Source organism: Sander lucioperca, chromosome 2, assembly GCF_008315115.2.
Source record: "Sander lucioperca isolate FBNREF2018 chromosome 2, SLUC_FBN_1.2, whole genome shotgun sequence".
Classification (NCBI taxonomy): Eukaryota; Metazoa; Chordata; class Actinopteri; order Perciformes; family Percidae; genus Sander; species Sander lucioperca.
This window is the reverse complement of record NC_050174.1, coordinates 39,587,022-39,608,817: the sequence shown is the minus strand read 5'-3', so window position 1 is coordinate 39,608,817 and position 21,796 is coordinate 39,587,022. Positions and strand designations below refer to the sequence as shown.

At 40.6% G+C, this 21,796-nt stretch overlaps 1 protein-coding gene across 2 annotated transcripts in view; it reads left to right on the top strand.

The window, feature by feature from the left end:
• The window catches only part of prkg2 (protein kinase cGMP-dependent 2), a 38,138-nt gene that overhangs the window by 8,776 nt on the left and 7,566 nt on the right, over positions 1-21,796 (top strand). The window contains exons 1-13 of one of the 2 annotated variants that reach the window (XM_031305451.2): positions 1,206-1,358; positions 1,504-1,670; positions 4,593-4,706; positions 5,991-6,096; positions 8,057-8,120; positions 13,765-13,842; positions 16,673-16,767; positions 17,256-17,324; positions 18,177-18,275; positions 18,466-18,616; positions 19,805-19,941; positions 21,172-21,261; positions 21,635-21,776. In XM_031305451.2, coding sequence (XP_031161311.1) covers positions 1,562-1,670; positions 4,593-4,706; positions 5,991-6,096; positions 8,057-8,120; positions 13,765-13,842; positions 16,673-16,767; positions 17,256-17,324; positions 18,177-18,275; positions 18,466-18,616; positions 19,805-19,941; positions 21,172-21,261; positions 21,635-21,776 — 1,254 coding nt within the window. In that variant the 5' untranslated portion in view covers positions 1,206-1,358; positions 1,504-1,561. Of the gene's footprint in view, positions 1-1,205; positions 1,359-1,503; positions 1,671-4,592; positions 4,707-5,990; positions 6,097-8,056; positions 8,121-13,764; positions 13,843-16,672; positions 16,768-17,255; positions 17,325-18,176; positions 18,276-18,465; positions 18,617-19,804; positions 19,942-21,171; positions 21,262-21,634; positions 21,777-21,796 lie in introns of those variants that run through there. The other variant, XM_031305450.2, reaches the window with a different exon arrangement.

Here is a 21,796-nt window from a genome sequence, read left to right as displayed (position 1 = left end):
AACTTTATGTCTTATTTCTGTTTCTCTCTGCTCGTCTCTCTCTCTCTCTCTCTCTCTCGCTCTCTCTCTCTCTCTCTCTCTCTCTGCTCGTCTCTCTCTCTCTCTCTCTCTCTCTCTCTCGCTCTCTCTCTCTCTCTCTCTCTCTCTCTCTCTCTCTCTCTCTCTCTCTCTCTCTCTCTCTCTCCCCTCACTGATGAAAACTATTCTAAAGCAAAGATATGTGACAAAGAAAATGTCAACCCTGTCCTGCAGTGCCCGTTCAAAACGTGGACTAGACAGATTGTTTGGCCTCCGGTATTGCTGCTTGCAACTTCACACTCGACACGATGTAACATAGGGGTATCACGATACATGGGTCACGATTCAATATATTGCAATATATTTCGATACTGTGCATAAGGAGATATATTGGGATTTTTTTAAAATATAATTTTAGAAAAACTAATATTTAAAAAAAGACATGATGTGCATAAAAGTTTACTTTAGGTAAACAATTCAGTACACAGAAAATCAAACTGCCAGTTTGGGATTGTGGTTCACAGGTTCTTAGTGAGCTAATTTTTATATGCTAAAGTAGGCCAAAGTTCAATGTTAGATTCTAGCAAAAAGTCAGGCGAGGACACTAGTGATGTCTCAGCATAGCCATCTAGCAGTAGGGGGTTTAAACACAACATGAACGTGAACCACTGTCTTAGTTGAATATTTTTACATGTAAAAAAAAAAAAAAAAATCGATGTTGCGCTTTTGAAAATCGATACAGTATTGCAAAATAAAATATCCATAGATTTCCATAGATCTCAAGGGCTCACACTCGACACTGCACTTTCTTGGGTCCTCAGATATTCACCCGCCAAGTGTGAAGTCGATCGGATAAACGGTTGTCTAAAAAAATCAAAGGACAGACAGACAGAGGCTGTGTCTCAAATCATGCACTTCTGTAGGCTATTTACACTTGCTATTTTGAGTACATAGAGCGTTAACACTGATGAAGTGTGGCCAACTGCAGTGCACTGAGAGGAAGCTGCACTCAAAGCGGTCAAACTGTTGAGTGTGGAACGCTGGACACTACTCGCCATCTTTACTACTTATTGAAACGGCGAAACACAAACTATACAAGTGTAATACATACATGTGATTTTTTTTTCAATAAGTATCACTATACTGCCGTCAGTAAGTGAGAAAACAAGCCAGATGGACTATAGGTGGCGGTAATGCTCCGCCCAGCTGCAATTTACCTTTAAAAAGAAGTAGAAGAAGAGTCATTTGTGGTCAGTGCATAACGGCCGTGTGCGATTTGAGACGACACTACCCTGTCAAAATGTACACGTGTAAAGTGTAAACTGTGTAGGCTACTACATGTAAGTGCACTCACGGAAGTATCCGAATTGAGACACACTAAGAGACTCCTATTTTAGTTAGCTAACACCCCCAGCAACATTCAAAAACGTATTTTCACAGTAGAGGTCACAATTCTAACTCTTCCTCTGTTGTTTTCTGTGACAGTGTAAAGAAGCTGCTGACAGACTCCCTGAACAAGAACCAGTACCTGAAGAGGCTCGAGATGCAGCAGCTTAAAGATATGGTGGAGTGTATGTATGAGCGCACCTACCAGCAGGGAGAGTACGTCATCAAGCAGGGAGAGCCTGGGAACCATCTGTTTGTGTTGGCAGGTAGGTCCAGTCCATCATCTTCTTTTTGATCTGGAAATAAATTAACTTGTCCTGTCCACTATGCTGATACACCTCACATTCACATGACAGAAAACACCCAATAAGAAGCAGTAGCAACATGTGCAATGTTAAATGAGGAGGCCAACAGTCTCAACTTCACATCATGTACAAAATCCTGGGAAATAATGAGTGCCCTAAGGCTCTGGGTATATTTTACAGTTTTACAGTCGCTTCACTTTTAATGATATCTGGCTTTTTTTTCCACACAGTTCTCTTTACTTTTCACACAGTGATCACAAAGAAAATAGTTTTCAAACACATTTAACACAAGTGCAGAAACTGAGCGTAGATTTCCCCTGAGAGCCTCCTCACAGTGAGAAGTTTTTTGTTGCAGTTTTTTTCTTTTTAAACACCCACATGTGATTTTTATTATCTTTTGGAGCATACATCTGCTGTTAATGCCATGAATGTATTCTCAAAATCAGGCCTTTTGTTCTAACAATCCATCGAAGAAAATAGAGGAAATTGACAATCAACCTGAGAATTTATTTTTCATCTCTTTCTCCATGTGTATCCTTCCCAATCTGTCTATTATCTTACATTTGACTACATTTTAAGTGAACAATTATTGAGTTTAAATAGTGCTGACTGCAAGGTTAGAGGGTATGAAATTAACAGAAAGAAAATCTCAATCTGGCTGAAAAAAAGAAGCTTTTTCAGGTGGTTTTATGACTATTTTGGTCTTTGCATCTTCTCAAACTTTGCTCTTACTTACTTGCTACTGCACAGCCTCTCTGACCACAAGCCAATCAAATCACAGATTTATGGCATCTAAACTTTTGCAAACCTTTGTGCCAATTTGAAAGGTTAAGTAGCCTAATGTTATTCTTTGAAAAATACAGATTATAATTATTTTGGCCAGTGAAAAGTATTCTTGGCAGGTGTATGAATTCCTTTGGTTTATCAGCTCTTAGCAGGAGAGCTGAAGTTTGGACACTAATGTATTCATTCAGTCACTCAGGCACACTGTGTGAATGAAGTACATGGGACTTTTTTAACATGTTGTTTTTTACCTAGTTATTTACTTTCTTAATCATTTACTTAATTATTTACTTACTTGATTATTTACTTTGATAACATTATTTAAAGCTACATTGTGTAAGAATTTCTCCCATTTAGCAGTGAAATTGTATATGACAACCAACTGAATATTACTTTCTAGCCCCACCCTTTCTGAGCACGTTTTAACTCCTACGGTGGCCGTATTATTCCAAGAAGTACAACTTAGTGCGTGAGTGTTCCTTTCAGTGTAATGATAGAGTTTTACGTTTTTGTCATTTTGGTACCATTTCATTGTTAACATCAGCTATCAGGTTCCCAAACGAATGCAAGCTAATGTTAGTAAAATACCAGCGTGATCCTCCATTTTCAACAGGCTTTCAAATCTGCCGGTAGTCGCGAGTAATCTCCCCCTTGCATTTGTTACGGTGCCACTGAGTGTAAAAGCGTTAAAGGCGGAGGTATGTCCCTCTTTGGCTTATGTATTTTAAAGATGGAGGTGCAACATGGCTGCCGCCTTTCGAGTGACTCGCTCGTATGTATTCTAAATGATTCTGAATTGCAGATTCTACGCTCACGAGAATACTTTGATTAGTTGGTGGAAGTAATTACACATGCATGAGCACATATTTGTGAAAGAACAAAGGGTTTTTTGCTAAGAATCAACTCAAAACATTACACAATGGAGCTTTAAAGGGACAGTTCTCCCCAAAATAAAAAAAAAATACATAGTTCACCGTGCAGATGTCATGAATGGCAGCCTCCTCGCTCGGCAGAGCTGTAACGTTATCAGTTAGCTATAAACTAATCTCCACAAGATAGCAATGCAGTACGCTGCCTTCTGCACTACAGTTTGCAGGTGTAACTCGGTAGAAAGAAAATAGCTCCTACAAGAAACTACTCACACCCGGTCTGTGGATTATCTTTAGTAACAGGGTCATGATTTCTGGAAAGAGAAATTGCTGTTGAGTTATTCAAATGTATTTTTTTGGCGCTTTGAGTACCACAGTTCCATTATATTGAAGAGAAGGCTCTAAAGCTCTACGGCCGATATCTCCAACACTGGGCAACTCACACCAAAACAATCTAGATTGATCTCAGTTAAGAGGGAAAATATGTATTTTGATTTTGGGGTTAACTGTCCCTTCAATGTTTGGTTGGTTGTTCTGTAGTTGATATAGTGAACTTACATCTAACCTTTTCATCTACAGCAACTGGTACTGTATGTCCCAAACTTCGCTGGCAACTCTTCCAAAGTAACTAGGCAACTATGTATATGACCACATAGCCTCTAAACAATGACTGGTTATCTGCCAGTGTGGTTGATGGTGAAATTAGCCATTCACAGACAAAATGTCCTTGTATTTGTTCTGCTGTCTGGTGTTAGTGATTTCTCACCCTGGACAGGAAAACAGAAGGAGGAGAGGAAGAAGGGACAAGGGTATTGTTTTGTCCTATATAAAGGATATAACAATTTAGTGGTGTGCAATTCTTTTTTTTTAAGCCAATGGTGGACATTTTCCAAGAGGAATTATTATTATTATTTGTGATGCATCCCAGGATAAATATTGTAAAGAGGCTCTTAAAATTGTAAAAGGAAATGCAGGAAATGAAACATGCAGGTCTGTATGTACTTTTTCTCCTGAGTCTCTGTAACAGATACCATACACCTGCTTGTTTGCAGGTATTCTTTCAGGCTCTATCCACATCTGCCAGCTGGTAAAATAATGAAAGAAGAATTTTGTGATGTGAATTGAATGACATTTAAATGGCATTAGGTTCTGCTTGTAGCACGTGCCGGTCTCCTGTGTCCTAAATGTGGGTTTAAAAACACTATTGATTGTCCTTGTTTCATATTTACAGATGGGAAGCTGGATGTGTTTCAACATAACAAACTGCTCACATCAATAACCGTGTGGACCACATTTGGAGAATTAGCCATTCTGTACAACTGCACACGGACGGCATCAGTGCGAGGTAAAGATCTTTTACATATACAGGAAATATTTGTATGCATCAGGCTGAAACGACTCTTCAGATGAGCAGTCATTCAGTGTGTCCATGATGGTTGATAATGGATAGACTTATGGCTGCAGGGAGCGAATCTGGGTTGTGGCAGACATGATCAAACATCATGTAACAAAGGTCTAATGTCCCATTAAGCCATTGAGGGGTTCTTGTCCTAGTTGCTGCACTAGCGGCTCCTTCTGTAGAGAAAACAGTGAGCAAAAAAAGAGAAAATAACAAATAATAAAAATGTAATGACAGAGAGGAACAAAATTCGCATTTGTTGTTGTGTAGATGTTTATAGGTGTGTTGTATGTTTACAAGTAGAAGTTTTAAGTGAGTTGAAGGAACAACAGCTACCATGTGCAGAATTTTAACTGAGGGCAAAAGATGGTAGCTACCTTTTTGTTACCAGTCACGCTGATCATTGAAAATGTGTTTCCCAGCCTGACTCCTTAAAGACACTTTTCTGACCTTCATCTGAGTTGTAGTGACTTCTTAATAGATAATGAGAGCAGAAGAATCAGATGAGTAAATAAGCTTTTGCATCGGCTGTGTTAACAAAGGTTTACATGATATCTACAGCTTTGCATTCTGATTGGTTTTCACCTCCGTGGCATTTGGAAAGTGCATACCATGTACTATGTGAGTGCTCTTTGTCAGGGTTTGTATATTTAAACAAGTAATTGACATGTGGCCCTTGGGGGAGGGACACTGAGTTGACCTCAATATTCAGGGTGAACTGAAAAGACCGTGACAGTTTGACAAGTCTCTCTGAGTTGGTTTTACATGATAACAGATGAAGTGGATGAAGGGGAACTCTTTCTTTGCTACTGGTTCATGTCAAACTCTCACAGCTTCTTCCTCCTTGTACCAACAGAAGCTTGTCTCAGACTTTCTGTAGATTTGATAGGACTCACCACCAAGATAGAGGACGGATTACAGGGGTTTTCTCGCCTCCTTTGTCCATCTTACAAAATAAAACAATATGTTATTTCTTTGTGGTGGTAGAATCATTTAATTAAACTAAAAAAAAAGGAGAAAGATTAGGGAGGGAAAATGTTAAGATTTTGGTTGATACTCACCATTCCATCATGGTTATCAGTCTACACGTTTTCCTAAACACTCCATTGAAAGCAGCTGTGGCTCCTTTAGTATTCACTAATCAGGGGCATAGGTTAACTAGTTTTTCGTTAAGAGGTCAGAACCTGGAACATGTCCCACTTTCTGATGGATGTGATGTTGCTTTTACAGTGGTGAACAAAGTGAGGGTGTGGGCTTTGGACCGGGAGGTGTTTCAGAACATCATGAGGAGGACGGCTGAGACGCGACATGAACAGCATCGCAACTTCCTCCGAAGGTTAGCCCCGAGCTGTAGCCAACGAGCTAGCATCACCTGTTTTTCTATGATTTGATGTACAATATAGGATTTTAATGGACTCCTGCTAGGCAATTTTGAAAATGTATCTTTTAGAGAACATGGTAGAAATATGTAAAGCTAACGTCTACATCTAACTACCTAATGGTTAGGGTACAAAATAATCTACATACACGACGTTCGTACTGGAAAATCCGCCTTATGTCCTTCTTTTCGGCCGGATGTCAGTTACCTTACACTTTCTTTGTGTTGGAATTCTAAACTCTATGTTCTATACTCTAAAGGACTATGGTTAACTGCTCCTCAGATTTCTGCAGGGTAAATCCAGACAGCTGGCTAGACTATCTGTCCAATCTGAGTTTTCTGTTGCACAACTAAAACAACTTTTGAACGTACAAAATGTGTTTTGGTGATCCAAACACAGGTGGACAGCCGAGACACATCGCCATTCACACTTGTCTATCATGCGTCTCCAAGGTGCTGACCCCTTGTGAATCTTGTGTTCAGATTTCGTTACTTCCTACATATACACTTGCACTCCAATCACAAACATCAGTGCTCCTCTCCATTTATTCAAGTTTTGGCACACTGTCACCAAATCGAACACCACTTCCTTCATCAATGACGTATTTTCCTGGGTTTTTTTGTCCTTGCATCAGGACTCATTAGCGAAATCCCAATGTGTCCCAGACCACCTCGGCATGTGTTTTGAGTAATCAGATCACAATGCGTCTTGGTGGTCGTTTACATTTGTATTTAGCGCAGGCCACTTGTGATCCAATCACCCAGGACGCACCAAAAACCAAGTGTAAACAGGGTCTTTCTCAGTTCATCACTGTACAAATCTATCTAACTGATAATATACAGGGTAGTTAAATAGTAAAGGTCAAATTCCTGATTCCTGACCATATAGTCCAAAAAATAGCCCAAGTTATTGGGATTGGGATAAGAAGTGTATCTGTATATGGCTAGTTCATTTTGGACACATTTAAACAGGGGCAGAGCAGGGGGTGGTTTCTGGGGCTCCAGCCCTTTTTTCTCAAAAGCCCCGAATCTTTTAGGCCGACTTTACTGTCTTTCAGACTCTGTATCGGACTCAAGTTAAACAGTTAAAGAACAATTTGGTACAAAATAGGATGATTTTTGTCCTTGGCAACTATATTTTTTTCCCCCAAATGATGTACTTTTTTTGTTTTTTTGTTTAGGCATTTTGTTATCAAATGGCTTGAAACACTGTGCAAATAGCTGCTGTAAATGGAAGAAAAAAAATCTCCACGGGTGAGCATGCCCCCGGACCCCCCTAGGTTTCGGCTTAGCCCTGAATGTCTACAACATCTTGCTCCGTCCCTGCATTTAAATTAATAACATTTTTGTCCCATGGATAAACTAAGTTTTCTTACCATTGCAAAGTCAGTTATACATACAAAGCTGAAGTACGTTTGGACCACTAGGGGACAGAAAGAGTTGTTTTGGTTAATTTATTAGCAATCAGTTAGATATTTACACATTTAGCAGGCACAGAGCAACATGGGATTGTAGTTTCCAATATTTACTCTACACTTTAATTCTTGTTTGGATGGTCTCCACCACCTCCTGAGAAGAATATATTAATCTTTAGGTGCTAGATGTTCAACTTCCTTCACTAGTATTCTGTTTTAATCCAGCCATCTGCTGTTCAGTGCTGGGCACGTGGCCTACTGCCGGCCTTTCTACGCTGTGAGCTTGGAACAAAAACAAGTGTATGTCTACTATCATTTAAAACCTAACTTTACAAAGAGTCACATATAGATTGTGTTATGTTATTTTCCTGGTGTATTACTTGATTACTTTCACACAGGAAAGTTCTACATTAAAGGTCCCTGGCATCACATGTAAAGTAATTTGTATTATATAATGTATATGCAATTAATGTTCATCATCTGTGTTTTGTCTTTTCTGTCAGCGTTTCACTCTTGGCTAATCTGCCAGAAGACAAGCTAAGCAAAATAGTGGACTGCCTCGAGGTGGTAAGTTATTCTGTCAAACTACCTATATTTCTACTGGAGCGACTTTTCATTGTATTGCCTCAGTATTGCACAACCCTCTCTGGCAGCTCATGGGAGCCCCAGCGTTGCAGATAGCTGCTGTCAAAATATCATTACCATTTGGCCATATACCATTACTGCGTGTCAGCATATTCTTTCTACCTCCAGTCGGCAAGACCTCACAAATTACCTTGTTGATGAACAGAGCCGATATTATTCCTGTCATCGCCGGGCGCTGTATATTGTTACCATAATTATTTGACCAAGGCCCCAGAAAGTGTTTATTCAAATGGGGGACGAGATCTTAATGATGTGCTAGTGACAGGCTTTTGGTGTGAGAACATACAAGTGATTGTGTGCGTAAGTGTGTATGTTAAAACATGCAGGAGAATGGCTCACCCCTGTTCTCCTGCATAAGCATTGTATTTCAACGGTGAAAGAGAAAACGGAGCGGAGCTTGTCAGCTTCGGGTCAAAAACAGCCTTTCTAAGCGTCTTTTCACAATGAAAACTTCAAGGACGTTCCCTGCAATCGTTGGTCGTCCCACTACTCTCCACTGCAGGAGAATTTCCTTATTCAGTCATTTCTGATGGAGCTGATTCTGTTGCCTCTCGGGTGCGGGGTGGGGGGAGGCTGTAACCTAATAGTGGTGCAGATGTTCGTCGAGAATCCGCCAGATAATATTGAAGCTTCTTGTCAAACAGTGAGTGGGGGAATGGAATTTGGTGTCTTCTGGTGTGTGTGTTTTTGCCTGTATGTGTGTGTGTGTGTGTGTGTGTGTGTGTGTGTGTGTGTGTGTGTGTGAAAGGGGGTACCTTGTTTTTTAGGATTCTCTGTCAGATCTCCAGTCTGATCTGCTGATTGGAATTTTAACTGGACAGCTATAATGGCAAAAGAAGGAGCTCTGTTGAAAGCAGAAACATAAAATAGAAATGAAAAAAAACTTTCTCTTTAAGTCTGAGATAAGCCTCACTCATGATCCTGGCATGAAACAACTTGTAATGTCATCACACAAACTAATAAGCTTACCCAGCGAGCTGCAGCCAAGCAATAGTGGTCTAAACTTGGAAGCTCAGACAAGCTAACAGCTAATTTAGGATGCGGAAAATAATATAGTAGCAATCTAAGCTTGCTGGTTTGTGACATCTTTAAAATTATTTTGTTACACAAATGTGGACCATGTTTTGACACTACATGGGCCTTTGTCCATTAATAGCACTCTGCAAATTGAAAGTAACAACTGTCACTGTCCCCTTCTTAAAACATTCATGTGCGCTTGTGTCATGACAGATATTTCAACAGCTCCTTGAAGGCAGCAAGATGCCTTCAAGGAGCTGCACAGGACAACCAGCCCACCTGGGGGCTGCTGAAGACCGTGGTGGTCTTAAAAATAGGCTCAGTCCTTCCTCTGGTTTTAGTCTTTCTGTCGCTGGAAGCAGAGAGAGAAGTGCAGTTGAATATGTGCTGTGACTGGTCGATTGACAGTTGCCCCAAAAAATAGGACGACTGCAAACCTAACGCACACACAGCTGAGCAAAAGTGGCTTTCTCTAACACTGACATGAGCAAAACCAAATCAGAGCAAAGTTGATGGTAAAGATAAGACAGAAGGGGATGTATGTGATTGTTGGGGGTCAGGGTACTTGAAGCATTTTATGAAGAGATGTGCTTTTAAGCTTTTTTGTGAAAATGCTCTTTTTCTTTCCTGAAAAGGTAAATGTTTGGCTCACGTTCAGGATTCAAGCCTGGCAGCCTGGTATAACAAACCTGAGAAACAATTTCAAATGGTGTCGCTCCCCTGTAGTTGCTGTATCATCCAGACAGTTTTTATAAACAAAACCTTGGCATGTTGTCTCCGCTGTCACGGACGGGTGTTAAACTAGGCTCTCCTGAAGCGTAAACCTGACGTAAACAAAGCTCGGACGCTCAAGGAAAATGCCACTTGTGTCAAGAGTTTTGACAGTAAACACCAGGGAATGTTTATGCGTGGTTGCTCTGATTTGTTTGTTCACTTTTCGCCAACGTCCTCTATAGTCAAATGGATTACAGCCGTTGTCTCAGCTGCAGGAATTTGGCATCAGTCCCAGAGAACATTTCATCCTGGTCACCTTCATTCTTTTGCACTTCCCCTTCTTCATCTAAAAGCTTTAAAATGGAAGGCAATCTGGCAGCTTGCTGATTCAGCAGGCTGGGTTCAGTGTTGGGGATGGTGTGTTAGGTTTGGTATTACAGACAGCATGAAGTGGAGGAATCTGTGTCTGAATAAGAGAACACACTGTGCGTCAGTGTTTAATTCAAGAATATTTCAAAGTGTCATTCAGTTTTATGATGCTCGTTAAACTGAACTAAACGTTAAAAACAAACTTTCTCAGTCGACTGTGATCTGCACCAACTGGAGTGTGTCGGAGTGTGCCTTCTTACAAAGTCTGTGAGCTTATAACATGGCCACAGAAACTACTTGTGTCTGATTGGCTGACAGATGTCAGTTATAATCAAGACTCTTCAAGGATAAAACACCATTCTGAATCATTGTGAAGGGTATATAATTGTAAGTAGCTATAGCAACAATACTGATGCTTCAGACTGCATTACCATTTAACTCTTACTGGTGAAAGTAACTTCAATAAAAATGGATGATGATTTGAACACAACTTTTCTTTTTGCCTGCGGTATAAGGATAATAATACACTCCTGAAAGGTGACCTGATATATAAAATATGAAACTTGGTTACAACTTTGCAATGCAGTGGTCTTCACTTCTTGTTCATCATTTCACGACGCAACATGATATATCAGGATATCTCATTTTATACAATGACCACTGGGACTTCTTCAGTCGTATTGGCTGGCATTAATTTCTTGTAACCGGACACCTCTGACTGGTTGTTCTCGTTCACTGTCCATACTATTAAATACATATATAACCAACATAATTGTTAGCCAGGACGTGCATGGCCTCTAAGGAGGAAGTCAGGCGACGTAGTACAAAATAGCACCAATGCCTCTGCCTAGAGAGGAGGTCCAGGTGAATGGATGGGTCAAACAAATACAGGACTCTCACCCAGAAGACCTCTGTTCATGTACCGCGTGAAAGCAAAATTCAACGTCGACTTATTTTAACTTTTGTACGTACGTTAACTTACGCCACATAAACTTAGCACAACAAGTAAGGAAATTTGTGTTTGGTAGATTATTTCTCTGTGGTAAGAATGCTTTTTGGCAATAAATCTTATACCGTTACAAAGCCTGTTTAGTTCCCTTACAAATGGTGCCCCATTTATAAGGAACATGCATTTGTGGGATGAGCAGCAGCGCTGAGTATGTGGGTTGCGCCCATGAAAAATTTGCCAAGTCTTCTCTGCCAATGCCAAACAGCTTATTCTGCCATTGACTCGTTTGGTGTTTGGTGGATTGGATGATTGAAGTTTGAAGAAACAAGACATATTGGCAATTGAACAATTTATTAATTTCACAAACAGGAGTCTCAGTAGCGTGTGGAAGAACCATACACAGCCACAACAGCCTGGCACCTCCTCCTTATGCTGGTCACCAGCCTGGTCACACACTGCTGTGGGATGGCATCCCATTCTTCAACCAGCATTTGTCGCAAGTCAGCTAACGTGGTTGTGTTGGTCACTCTGGCACAAACAGCACGCCCAGGCTGATCCCACAAGTGTTCAATGGGGTTGAGGTCAGGACTGCTGGTTGAAGAATGGGATGCCATCCCACAGCAGTGTGTGACCAGGCTGGTGACCAGCATGAGGAGGAGGTGCCAGGCTGTGTGTGGTTCTTCCACACGCTACCGAGGCTCCTGTTTGTGAAATGAATAAATTGTTCAATTGCCAATATGTCTTGTTTCTTCAAACTTCAATCATCCAATCCACCAAACACCAAACGAGTCAATGGCAAAATAAGCTGTTTGACATTGGCAGAGAAGATTTGGCAAATTTTTCATGGGCACAACCCACATACTCAGCGCTGCTGCTCATCCCACAAATGCATGTTCCTTACAAATGGGGCACCATTTGAAAGGGAACTAAACAGGCTTTCCAACGGTATAAGATTTATTGCCAAAAAGCATTGTTACCACAGAGAAATAATCTACCAAACACAAATGTCCTTACTTTTTGTGCTAAGTTTACTTATGTAACTATACCTAACCAAGTAGTTTTGTTGTCTGACCAGGTTCTGCACTGCAGGGGCCAGTGTTGTAGTCAAGTCCCCAACTGTTGAGTCTGAGTCAAGTCTCGAGTCTCCAGTGTTCGAGTCCAAGTCCAAGTCACCAAAGAAGCGTCAGAGTCGAGTATGAGTCGAGTCACCATTACCTAAGTTCGAGTCTGAGTCAAGTCACGAGTCCTGGACTCTAGTACTCTATCGCTGTCAATTACTGAAGTCCTATTTCATGAATGCTTGAAAAGTCTGAGTCCAATTCATCAGTGCGCGAATCCAGGGAAAAGCAACTTGAGTCCTTGTCCAGGACTCGAGTACTCCATCACTGGCAGGGGCTTGCACAGGCTCACTGATCGCTTCTGTTGCTGGACATTCGTAGGATAATGCACGAAAATGTGTGCGTAACTTTTCGTAAGATATCGTACGAACGGTTGTATGATACGTTGTTCTGTGTATGCCAACTTGCAAGATAGAGAATGAGAGAGAGAGAGAGAGAGAGAGAGAGAGAGAGAGAGAGCGAGAGAGAGAGAGAGAGAGAGAGAGAGAGAGAGAGAAAGAGGTGTATCTATTTGTCAAAGATAGTACTACGTGATATGTATCTCTGCTGGAAAGAGAACTAACAATATCATGCAGCATGGGGTGAAGCGCTGTTCTCTATACTTGACGATTTGAGAGCAGATAACCACTGACATATTTCTTTACGTGCACAAGGCAACCTGATATCAAAATGGTCTGAATTTGAAAATCCCTGTAATCTTAAACCTTTTCTGCTATTTGTTGTTTGGTGTTTATCCAGACTACATCTTGCCTGACAATACAAGCAGCAGGAAGACTACTGTACAGAAACCTTCTGATAACAACAACTGTAAGAGAAGTTATTAAAGGCTAAATTACATTTTAAATTGGATGACATATTGCAATTTGTGTGTTGGCTTGTTGTTTGCCTCTGCGCCTTCTATCACAAGTGTGAAATGTACAACTGGTCAGGGTTGTGCATTATCCCTTACATTACTAGTACTGAATCAGTACGTAGTTAAACAATGCTGAATGTAGGGCGGAACATGTGTCACAGGACCAGTTTTAATGCACACTTAAATTAATATAAACATAGACCATGGGGTCAAACACAAATATTAACACTGTCAAATCCAACGACCATGACCATGAAAGGCCCTCATGACAGACATTAAAAGCATCATAATCAACATATCGACCTTTACTTCATGTTTCATCAATCCCACGAGCCCCCAAAAATCCCCTCCTGATCAGCGTGTTGAGAAGCTCTGAATGACATGAGCATCATTGACGACTGAACTCCAGCTCTCATCCCGCAGGGGACCGGCTACCAGGAATCCGACCAGATGGGTCAATTGTTAAATCAATGTAATGCTTCAGCTCTGACTCTTGTCCTCCCCCTCCTCACCCCCTCTCTCTCTCCCCCCCCCCCATCCCATTAGGAATACTATGACAAGGGAGAGCACATCATCCGGGAGGGAGAGGAGGGCAGCACCTTCTACATCATCGCGCAGGGAAAGGTAAAGCGTCTTACACATTGTAACAGACAACATGAACATCCATGCAAACACACACAAGCACATCACTTAGTTCATCATTTATGTTAGGACCCTCAAACTGCAACTCTCACTGTTCACAAATTTTACCTTTAAACCTAACCAAAATGTCCTCACTCATCTGTCTTTCAAAAAGACACGTTACCATGTTTGCACAAGGAGAAAAATATTGTTTGATTTCATTTCTTTGCCAAAAAAAAGTTTCCGTTATCTCAGTGGGTCTCTGAACATTCAGGGACTCCACTAAAGAATATTTGAAGAATAGCAGCTCTTTAATGACCAATTTAATAGCTGCAAAATGCATGGATAAATTACTGCCTTTGCACAAAAAATACTAATTTAAAAAGACTAAGCATGGGTGTAGACCCTAGCAAACACGGCTCTGTGAGGCTGTACAGTGCTTTAAATTGAATGCTAACATGCCAATGTTAAGCAGTTATAATGTTTTCGGTTTCCTTTTTAGTTCAGCTTGATTGCATGCTACATTTGACTCAAAATCACAAATGTGGACCACCTGGTGGCATTAGATGAAAAGTCAGGGGATCTCCAAAGTCATTAGGATTCATTCTGTGGGAACGATGAATGTCTGTACAAAACTTCATGGCAATACATCCAATAACTGGGGAGATATTTCAGTCTCAATGTGGTGGACATAGTGACATTTTTAATCTCTAGAGCCACACCGCTCGCATGGCTAAAAAACAATAATTACACAATAAAATGAAGAACTTCACTATGTGGAGAGTCAACAACATGTTCAAATATATCCAATACAGGAAAATTCAGCTATTTCTTTGTTACAGTTTTTGCCCTAACTCCCATTGGTGATGATAACACTTTACACATGGGCTGCACTGCGGAGATTTCGGAGACGTTTTCGACTCTGCAACAATGACACTCATTAGGGCCGGAGACACAAGACTTAATCCTGTCCTCATGACAACAATAAAATAAATCCTCTAGTGCATCAGTTAAACTATACTGTGTGACGTCTCTATTGCACCGATAAGGATGCAGCTCCAGTCTTTTCAGCAAAGGCTTTTCTCATCAGTTAACATGAGTGTTGGAATGAAAGGCTACAGAAATACCACTAGTCTCCCCAAATATTGCAGGACACTGGAATGCTGTCTGCTTCTGCTTTCATTCTTCCTCTATCCTCTTCACTTTGGCTTCCACATGAGTGGAAACAAAACTGCTGACTCACTATCTGTCTTATCTGTCTTGTTTCGACTTGCCTCCTGTTGCTGCCTCTCGGCCAGATCGTCATTGTAATTGAGAATTGGTTCTTAATTGACTTATAAATAGAGGTAAAATAAAAAATGTATTAAATGCCTATGCCATCCTGCAAGTACATCTGCAATTTAATGGCCGAGAATCCTGGTTGCTGCTTTGAATGCAATCCAACCAACCCTTGAACTAATCGATGCATTGACTCAAGTGCTTAGGATCATTGTTGTATGTTTGAAATCATGCTTAAAAGGTTACCATAACTAATAGAAATAAAGGCCAAAAGACAAATAAGTTCAATTACAAACAAAATACAGGGATTTTCCTTCAATAACAGACCAGTTTAGGCTAACATTCCACCAAAACAATATGTTGGTCAAACTGTATTAGTGTCTGGGAGGTGTGGGACAATGACTCACCCGCCCGTCTGTCTGATAAGTCAGCAACCTGACACCGGGGAGCGAGGGGAGATGGAGAGGGGCCAGAGCTGTCCACAGGGGACTTTCAAAATGCCATTATGAGCTGATGTGAGACAGCAGCTCCTCAGCGCTAAGCTAACCAAACCAGAGAGGAACACATGTTAGGGAGAAAGGGGGCTAATACAGGAAATGGCTCTACTACCCGCGCCCCCCCCCCCCCGACCAGGGAGGGAATAAAGTCTGAGAGCGACTGCCACCAGGAAAAACATGGGAAGTAAAGGTCACTGAGGCCAAACGGGACACTTTGCTAAAACACACCCCGGCCGTTACCGCTGTGATGTCATGTCGGCATTTCTTCGGCAGGATGGTGCCACAAGTGGGATGTTTGACCTCGACCGGGGCGGGCCACTGGTTTTTAAAGCCTCGCAAATTAAGCAGAAGTTTCACAACATCCCGGCCGCTGGAGAACTATTGCACGACGAGCAGCAGAACAAACAGAGGCAGCCGATTCAAACCCTCTTTCAATAAACAGTGTTTTCCCTAGGTTTGTGGAAAACGTAGGTGCACGTATTTGGCTGGGAGTTTAGGGGTCCTTGCTCAAGAACATGTTTTTTTTTTTAATAAAGAATATGCAATTACACATCCTTTTAGACCACAGTTATATTACCATATCTGTGTCTAAAACATTGGAAAAGCTAGAGCAGATAATAAATAACAAGTGAAAATCTTGAGGAAAACACTTGCTAAAAAAGTCCATTGGGGACCAACTACATTTATTAGATGTGAGAAAAGTAATTTAGTTAGTTTTGATGCTCACATTCATTTTACATTTATTTGGCTTAGGTGGTGCCCAAAACAGCTTGGGTGCTGCACCTAAGCCTTATAATGGTAGGAAATGTGTCTATTTTGACAGCATGTCAAGAAAATATAGTACATCAATGCCACTTATACTCATAGCCATCGTGTTCCAATTACTATAATTGAATATGTCAATTATTCTAATTTCTCAGGATTCTAACTTTTTACAATGTGTGTAAAAATATTTGGAGAAAATTAACAGCACCTGTAAAAGCTACAGCGGTGAACTGGAGACGGCAGTATGAAGAAGTGAAATGTGCTCTAATGATCCAGCTGACTGTGTTGTGCAGGTGAATGTGACCCAGACCACCGAGGCCCACAAGCTGCCGCAGATCATCAACACGCTGCAGAAGGGAGACTACTTTGGAGAGAAAGCCCTTATAAGGTGAACACAAACATCAAACACTACCACAGATTGTTGGTGGAAAGAAACCTTGGTTTTAAGAGCCAAGTCATGTTTATTTATAATTTTCAAAATCACAAATTTGTCTCAGAGGGTTTTACAACCTAAACAAAAAAATAGGATACTTTCTATCCTTTGGCCCTTGATTCAGGTAAGGAAAATCTCCACAAAAAAACACTAACAGGACAGGAAAAAATGATGTGAAGAGGCAGCGCTTCTGGAGAATATGCAGCCTTTTGGAAAAATCTGCACAATAGGCATTGTGCTGTAACTGTATTAACATATCTGTAGTCTCATCTGCTGCAATCGGCTGCCTTACCTGTCAATCAGTACTGCATTTTGAATCTTTTTCAAAATGTTTCAAATATTGATTCACAGCTGTGAATGTGCATTAAATACAACATGCTCTCCTAATCCTAAAATCATAAAAGCAGTGGGAGGAGTCAGAAATGTGCGTGTTTCTCTTTCAGTGATGATGTCAGGTCAGCTAATATCATCGCCGATGAGGATGGGGTGGAGTGCCTCGTCATCGATAGAGAGTGAGTATACTCATCCATTTGAAGTTTTCTGGACACTCACAAAATATTGTTCCCTCTGAAACAGAAGGTTGTCAAGAAGCACATTAGATGTACAGTTGTTAGGACAACCAGAGCTTTTTGGGCTTTCCTGCCCATCTTATGTTGTAACTGAATTAAGTTATGACAGATAATCTGACAAAAAACAATTATAAAAATGTTTTGAGTGGTGACTTACGTAGGGTGGGCATTATTATGTTGTGCTTTTTTAAAGATTCTTTTTTGGGGCATTTCTACCTTTAATGGACAGGACAGCTAGGTGAGAAATGGGACAGAGAGGGGGAAGACATGCAGGAAATTGTCACAGGTCGGACTTGAACCCTCGACCTCTGCGCCGAGGCATATACCTCTATGTATACGTGCACCCGCTCTACCAACTGAGCGAACCCGGCCACAATGTTGTGCTTTTTCTAATCTTAAGATTTAATATACAAAGTTTTTTTGCCTAAATTATCATTATGAAGCAAACACTGAGTGAATTTTTCTTCCATAATCAGTTCTGACAAATGTGTGAATGCCATGCTGAAAATGTTTGATATGTCCTCCCATTACCCTGCAGTCTGATGTGATTCAAAACTACAACATAATCATATATAAATCATAATCTTCCTTAGGAAACATACAACAGGGTATTTTGGTATGTTTCAGCTGCTGTCAACAGAGTGAAAGACGTTTTTATCATGTCTTGATTTCCTCATGTAATATACATCTTTTAATCTCAGTGTAAGTGTACACGTCAGTTAAATCAAATTTGGGGTTATGAAGCCAACATTCCAGTGGTTGCACTGTGACGTGCGTTTTTTTGTTTTTTTCTAGGACATTTGATCAGACAGTGGGCACCTTCAATGAGCTGCAGAGGTACCTCCAAGGCTACGTGGCAACACTTGATCGTGACGACAAGAAGAGACATGCCAGGTAGGTGCAGCGGCGTGCGCTCAGGACTGCATAGTGAACGAAAAGCTGCGTTACACGTTTGGTCAGAATGAAACAACTAAATGAGTCCCAACAAAAGTAATTTTACTGACAGTGAAAATACAAACATAACTGGAAATCCATACTTGTTATTGGTTGGTTAAAATGAAGTCCCTCGGTTGTCCTCATCCAGGAGGTCCGTATCGCGCCACCAGAGCCAGCCGCTGTCGCCAGACGTCATCCAGTTGAAGGACCTTGTGGCCGTGTTTCCTCAGTCCAGGCCCTTCGACCACCTGGAGCTTGTCGCTACTCTCGGGGTCGGCGGCTTTGGACGAGTAGAACTGGTGAGACCTGAAGCTACGAATCGTTATTAATTTTTCATTTTGTCTATATCGACGACATTTCATTTCGGGGATTGTTCAGATTTATGAGGACTATGGTTAACTGCTCCTCAGATCTCTGCAGGGTAAATCCAGACAGCTAGCTAGACTATCTGTCCAATCTGAGTTTTCTGTTGGAAGACTAAAACAACTTTTGAACGTACACATGTTCCACTAAAACAAGTTCCTTCCAGTGGCTATTTTGCAGTGGCACCGTGGCTCCGTCTGGCGCTTAGCGCCGCCCAAGACGATTGTGATTGGTTTAAAGACATGCCAATAAACCAGAACACGTTTTTCTCCCATCCCAGAATGCTGTGTGGACTAGCCAGACCCTCCTCTGCAACGCTGTGGAGGAAGGTCTGGCAATGCAAGACTACACTATAAATAACATTTAAAAAAAGAAATAACTACAAAATGATCTGGTAATCAGTGAAATATAGAAAAAAAGTAGGCTAATTGCCATTTACTTTTTTTTTTAGCTAGAGCATTCATTCTTTTGCAGCAGAAAGCTAAGGCTTTACATTGTACGCTCGTGATGACCCTATCACTTTACGTGAGGTCCTGTGCAAAACCGCGTGACACCATTCTGTTGCAGAGGAAAACTAGGAAACCACCTTTACACTCTGATAAAAAAGAGCATATCTCAAAAACTAAAAAATGTACATAGTTCAAATAACTTATGGAGTGTTAAAAAATATTTTGTTCATGTTTCTACATTTAGAAATCTTTTGGATAGTAAAATGTCACTACTTTTGTTAATTATTATAGTTTATTGACTTACATAAACGTATAGCTTAGGTTGTACTGATTTTAGGGATATGAAGCATTCGAAGATACTCCAAGAAATGACATCACAATAAGCAAAAACACCAGTGCAATCACTGGCGGATCATTTCTATTGCTGAGTTAGGGTTAATGCATTACAGAGTTACCAAAATCCCATTTTACAAAGACAAAGAGGTCTAATTATCACTGCAAATTAGTAATGTTTTGCTGTTGAAAGATCTGATATATGCAACTATTGTTTTAAAACAGACTTGAAGATTTGCAAACCTATCCCTTAATGTTATTAATTACAGCTGTGCTTTTCCTGCTGTGACAGGTGAAAAAGTATGTTGGTCTGACATCCCACTCTGGTATTTCCATCTGCAGGTAAAGGTGCAGAACGAAGACGTCACCTTTGCACTGAAAGTCATCAAGAAGAAGCACGTCGTAGACAACAGGCAGGAGGAGCACATCCACTCGGAGAGGAAGATCCTCGCCGAGGCGCGCTCACCGTTCGTTGTCAAGTCAGTCCTCCTGCTCAGCCTCCAAACCCATTTCCATTTTTTATCCTACATGATGAAGCTCTGCTCCATTAGTCTGGGAAAACAGTGCGCCCGCTTATTAGTTTTTGATGAGATCACAGTTGCGGCCTTGAGCTGATTACATCTTCTCAGTGGGGTAGAATGGCAGGGGATATTAAGATGTCTGCTATAAAAATGTAGTTATTTGTTATGAAATATTGCAGCAATAGCTTTTTTCCCCCCCTTTTGTGAGATTACGATGATCCAATTTTCAGTGTATGCCGTGGAACAGACTCAGATATTGCCGATATTAAAGCCATTCTTCACCTTCTGAAACGCTCCTCCTGTTCATCTCCTCTTCATGCACTCCATGTATTTATTTGACCTATTTCACATGTTTTAACTGTTATCTCTTCATATTTCTAATCTGTTTTCAAGACTGATATAAGGTGATCTAAGATTTAAGACCATGTAGAGTGACAGCGTAGTGGAGTGCATCCGCTCTGCTGTCTCAAGTGTCTTTGAGTGCGATATTGAATATGTACATTCTCCTGGGTTGCTATTAGAAATTTACTTTGAACACATTACCACAAGGGTCAATTAAAATCACATTAGTTCACAAATGAAGCAATAATTAAAACAGGAAAGTCTTTAAATATATTATAGTACATTGCAATAATAACCAACTGGGGCCGCATTAATTCATTTTAGCATCCTGCTTACTGTTTATGATCTGTTTTGCATCATTAGTTCTCACACTGCTGCTTTTTTTATGTAGTTTTAGTTTACTGTTTAATAGTAGGAAATCAATTTTTTTTTTACCAATTGAAAGCTAATGTAAACAATTTAAGCAAGTGATTATTTAATCTGACAGCACTCTACTAATTTTTACTGTGATAATTACATTAAACAGAAAGAGATTAAAGAAAAAATTCTGCACCCTTAATATTTCACAACCAGGAAAATAGTATTATTTTAGACCAGACAGTATATAATAGTAACACGACAAATGCTGATCATAAGTGATAGAACAGCATGGCCATTGTTTGTTTATTAATGTTCAATATGTTTGTTTGTTTGTATGTATGCACCTAATTAAACAAGGCAAATTCCATGTCGTTCCACTACTGTGGCAATAAACTGCTTTCTGATTTTGATTCTGATTCTGATTCTGACATGAAGGCCAAACATTTTACTTTGAGTCTTAACTTGTCTGTGCTTCTCTTACTCCAGACTGTATCGCACATTTAAGGATAACAAGTATGTGTACATGCTGCTGGAGGCCTGTCTAGGTGGAGAGATTTGGAGTCTGCTCAGAGACAGGTACAGTAGGAGAGACCAACCACTTACTAATGCTGTTACACGTTTGAAAACCTAACAAAATCACAACATATAACTTGCTGTCTCTGAAATACCAGCCTTTCCACAGCATTGTTATTTTATTTCTGGCTTGTTGGGTAAAGTGATAGTATTACTGTCAGGTTACCATCTAATGAGGGATCCTGGCTTGCAATAAATAATCTCATGTCCAGTCATTATAAATCACTGAATTAGAGCTGCCTGTAACTGTTTAGTTGCATTTGTGTAATGAGACCACTTCTCCTGCTTCTCTGCCTCCTGAACAGCATAGAATCTGACTCTGCTTGTCTGCTTGTCTGCTTGTCAAGTTTAAATTGGTCTTTTTTTTCATCTTTAGGGGGAGTTTTGATGAGCCCACTGCCAAATTCTGTGTTGGTTGCGTCACAGAGGCTTTTGATTACCTCCATCGCAAGGGTGTCCTCTACAGAGACCTGAAGCCGGAGAATCTCATGCTTGATACCGAGGGATACATCAAACTGGTGAGCGATTGAACATATTC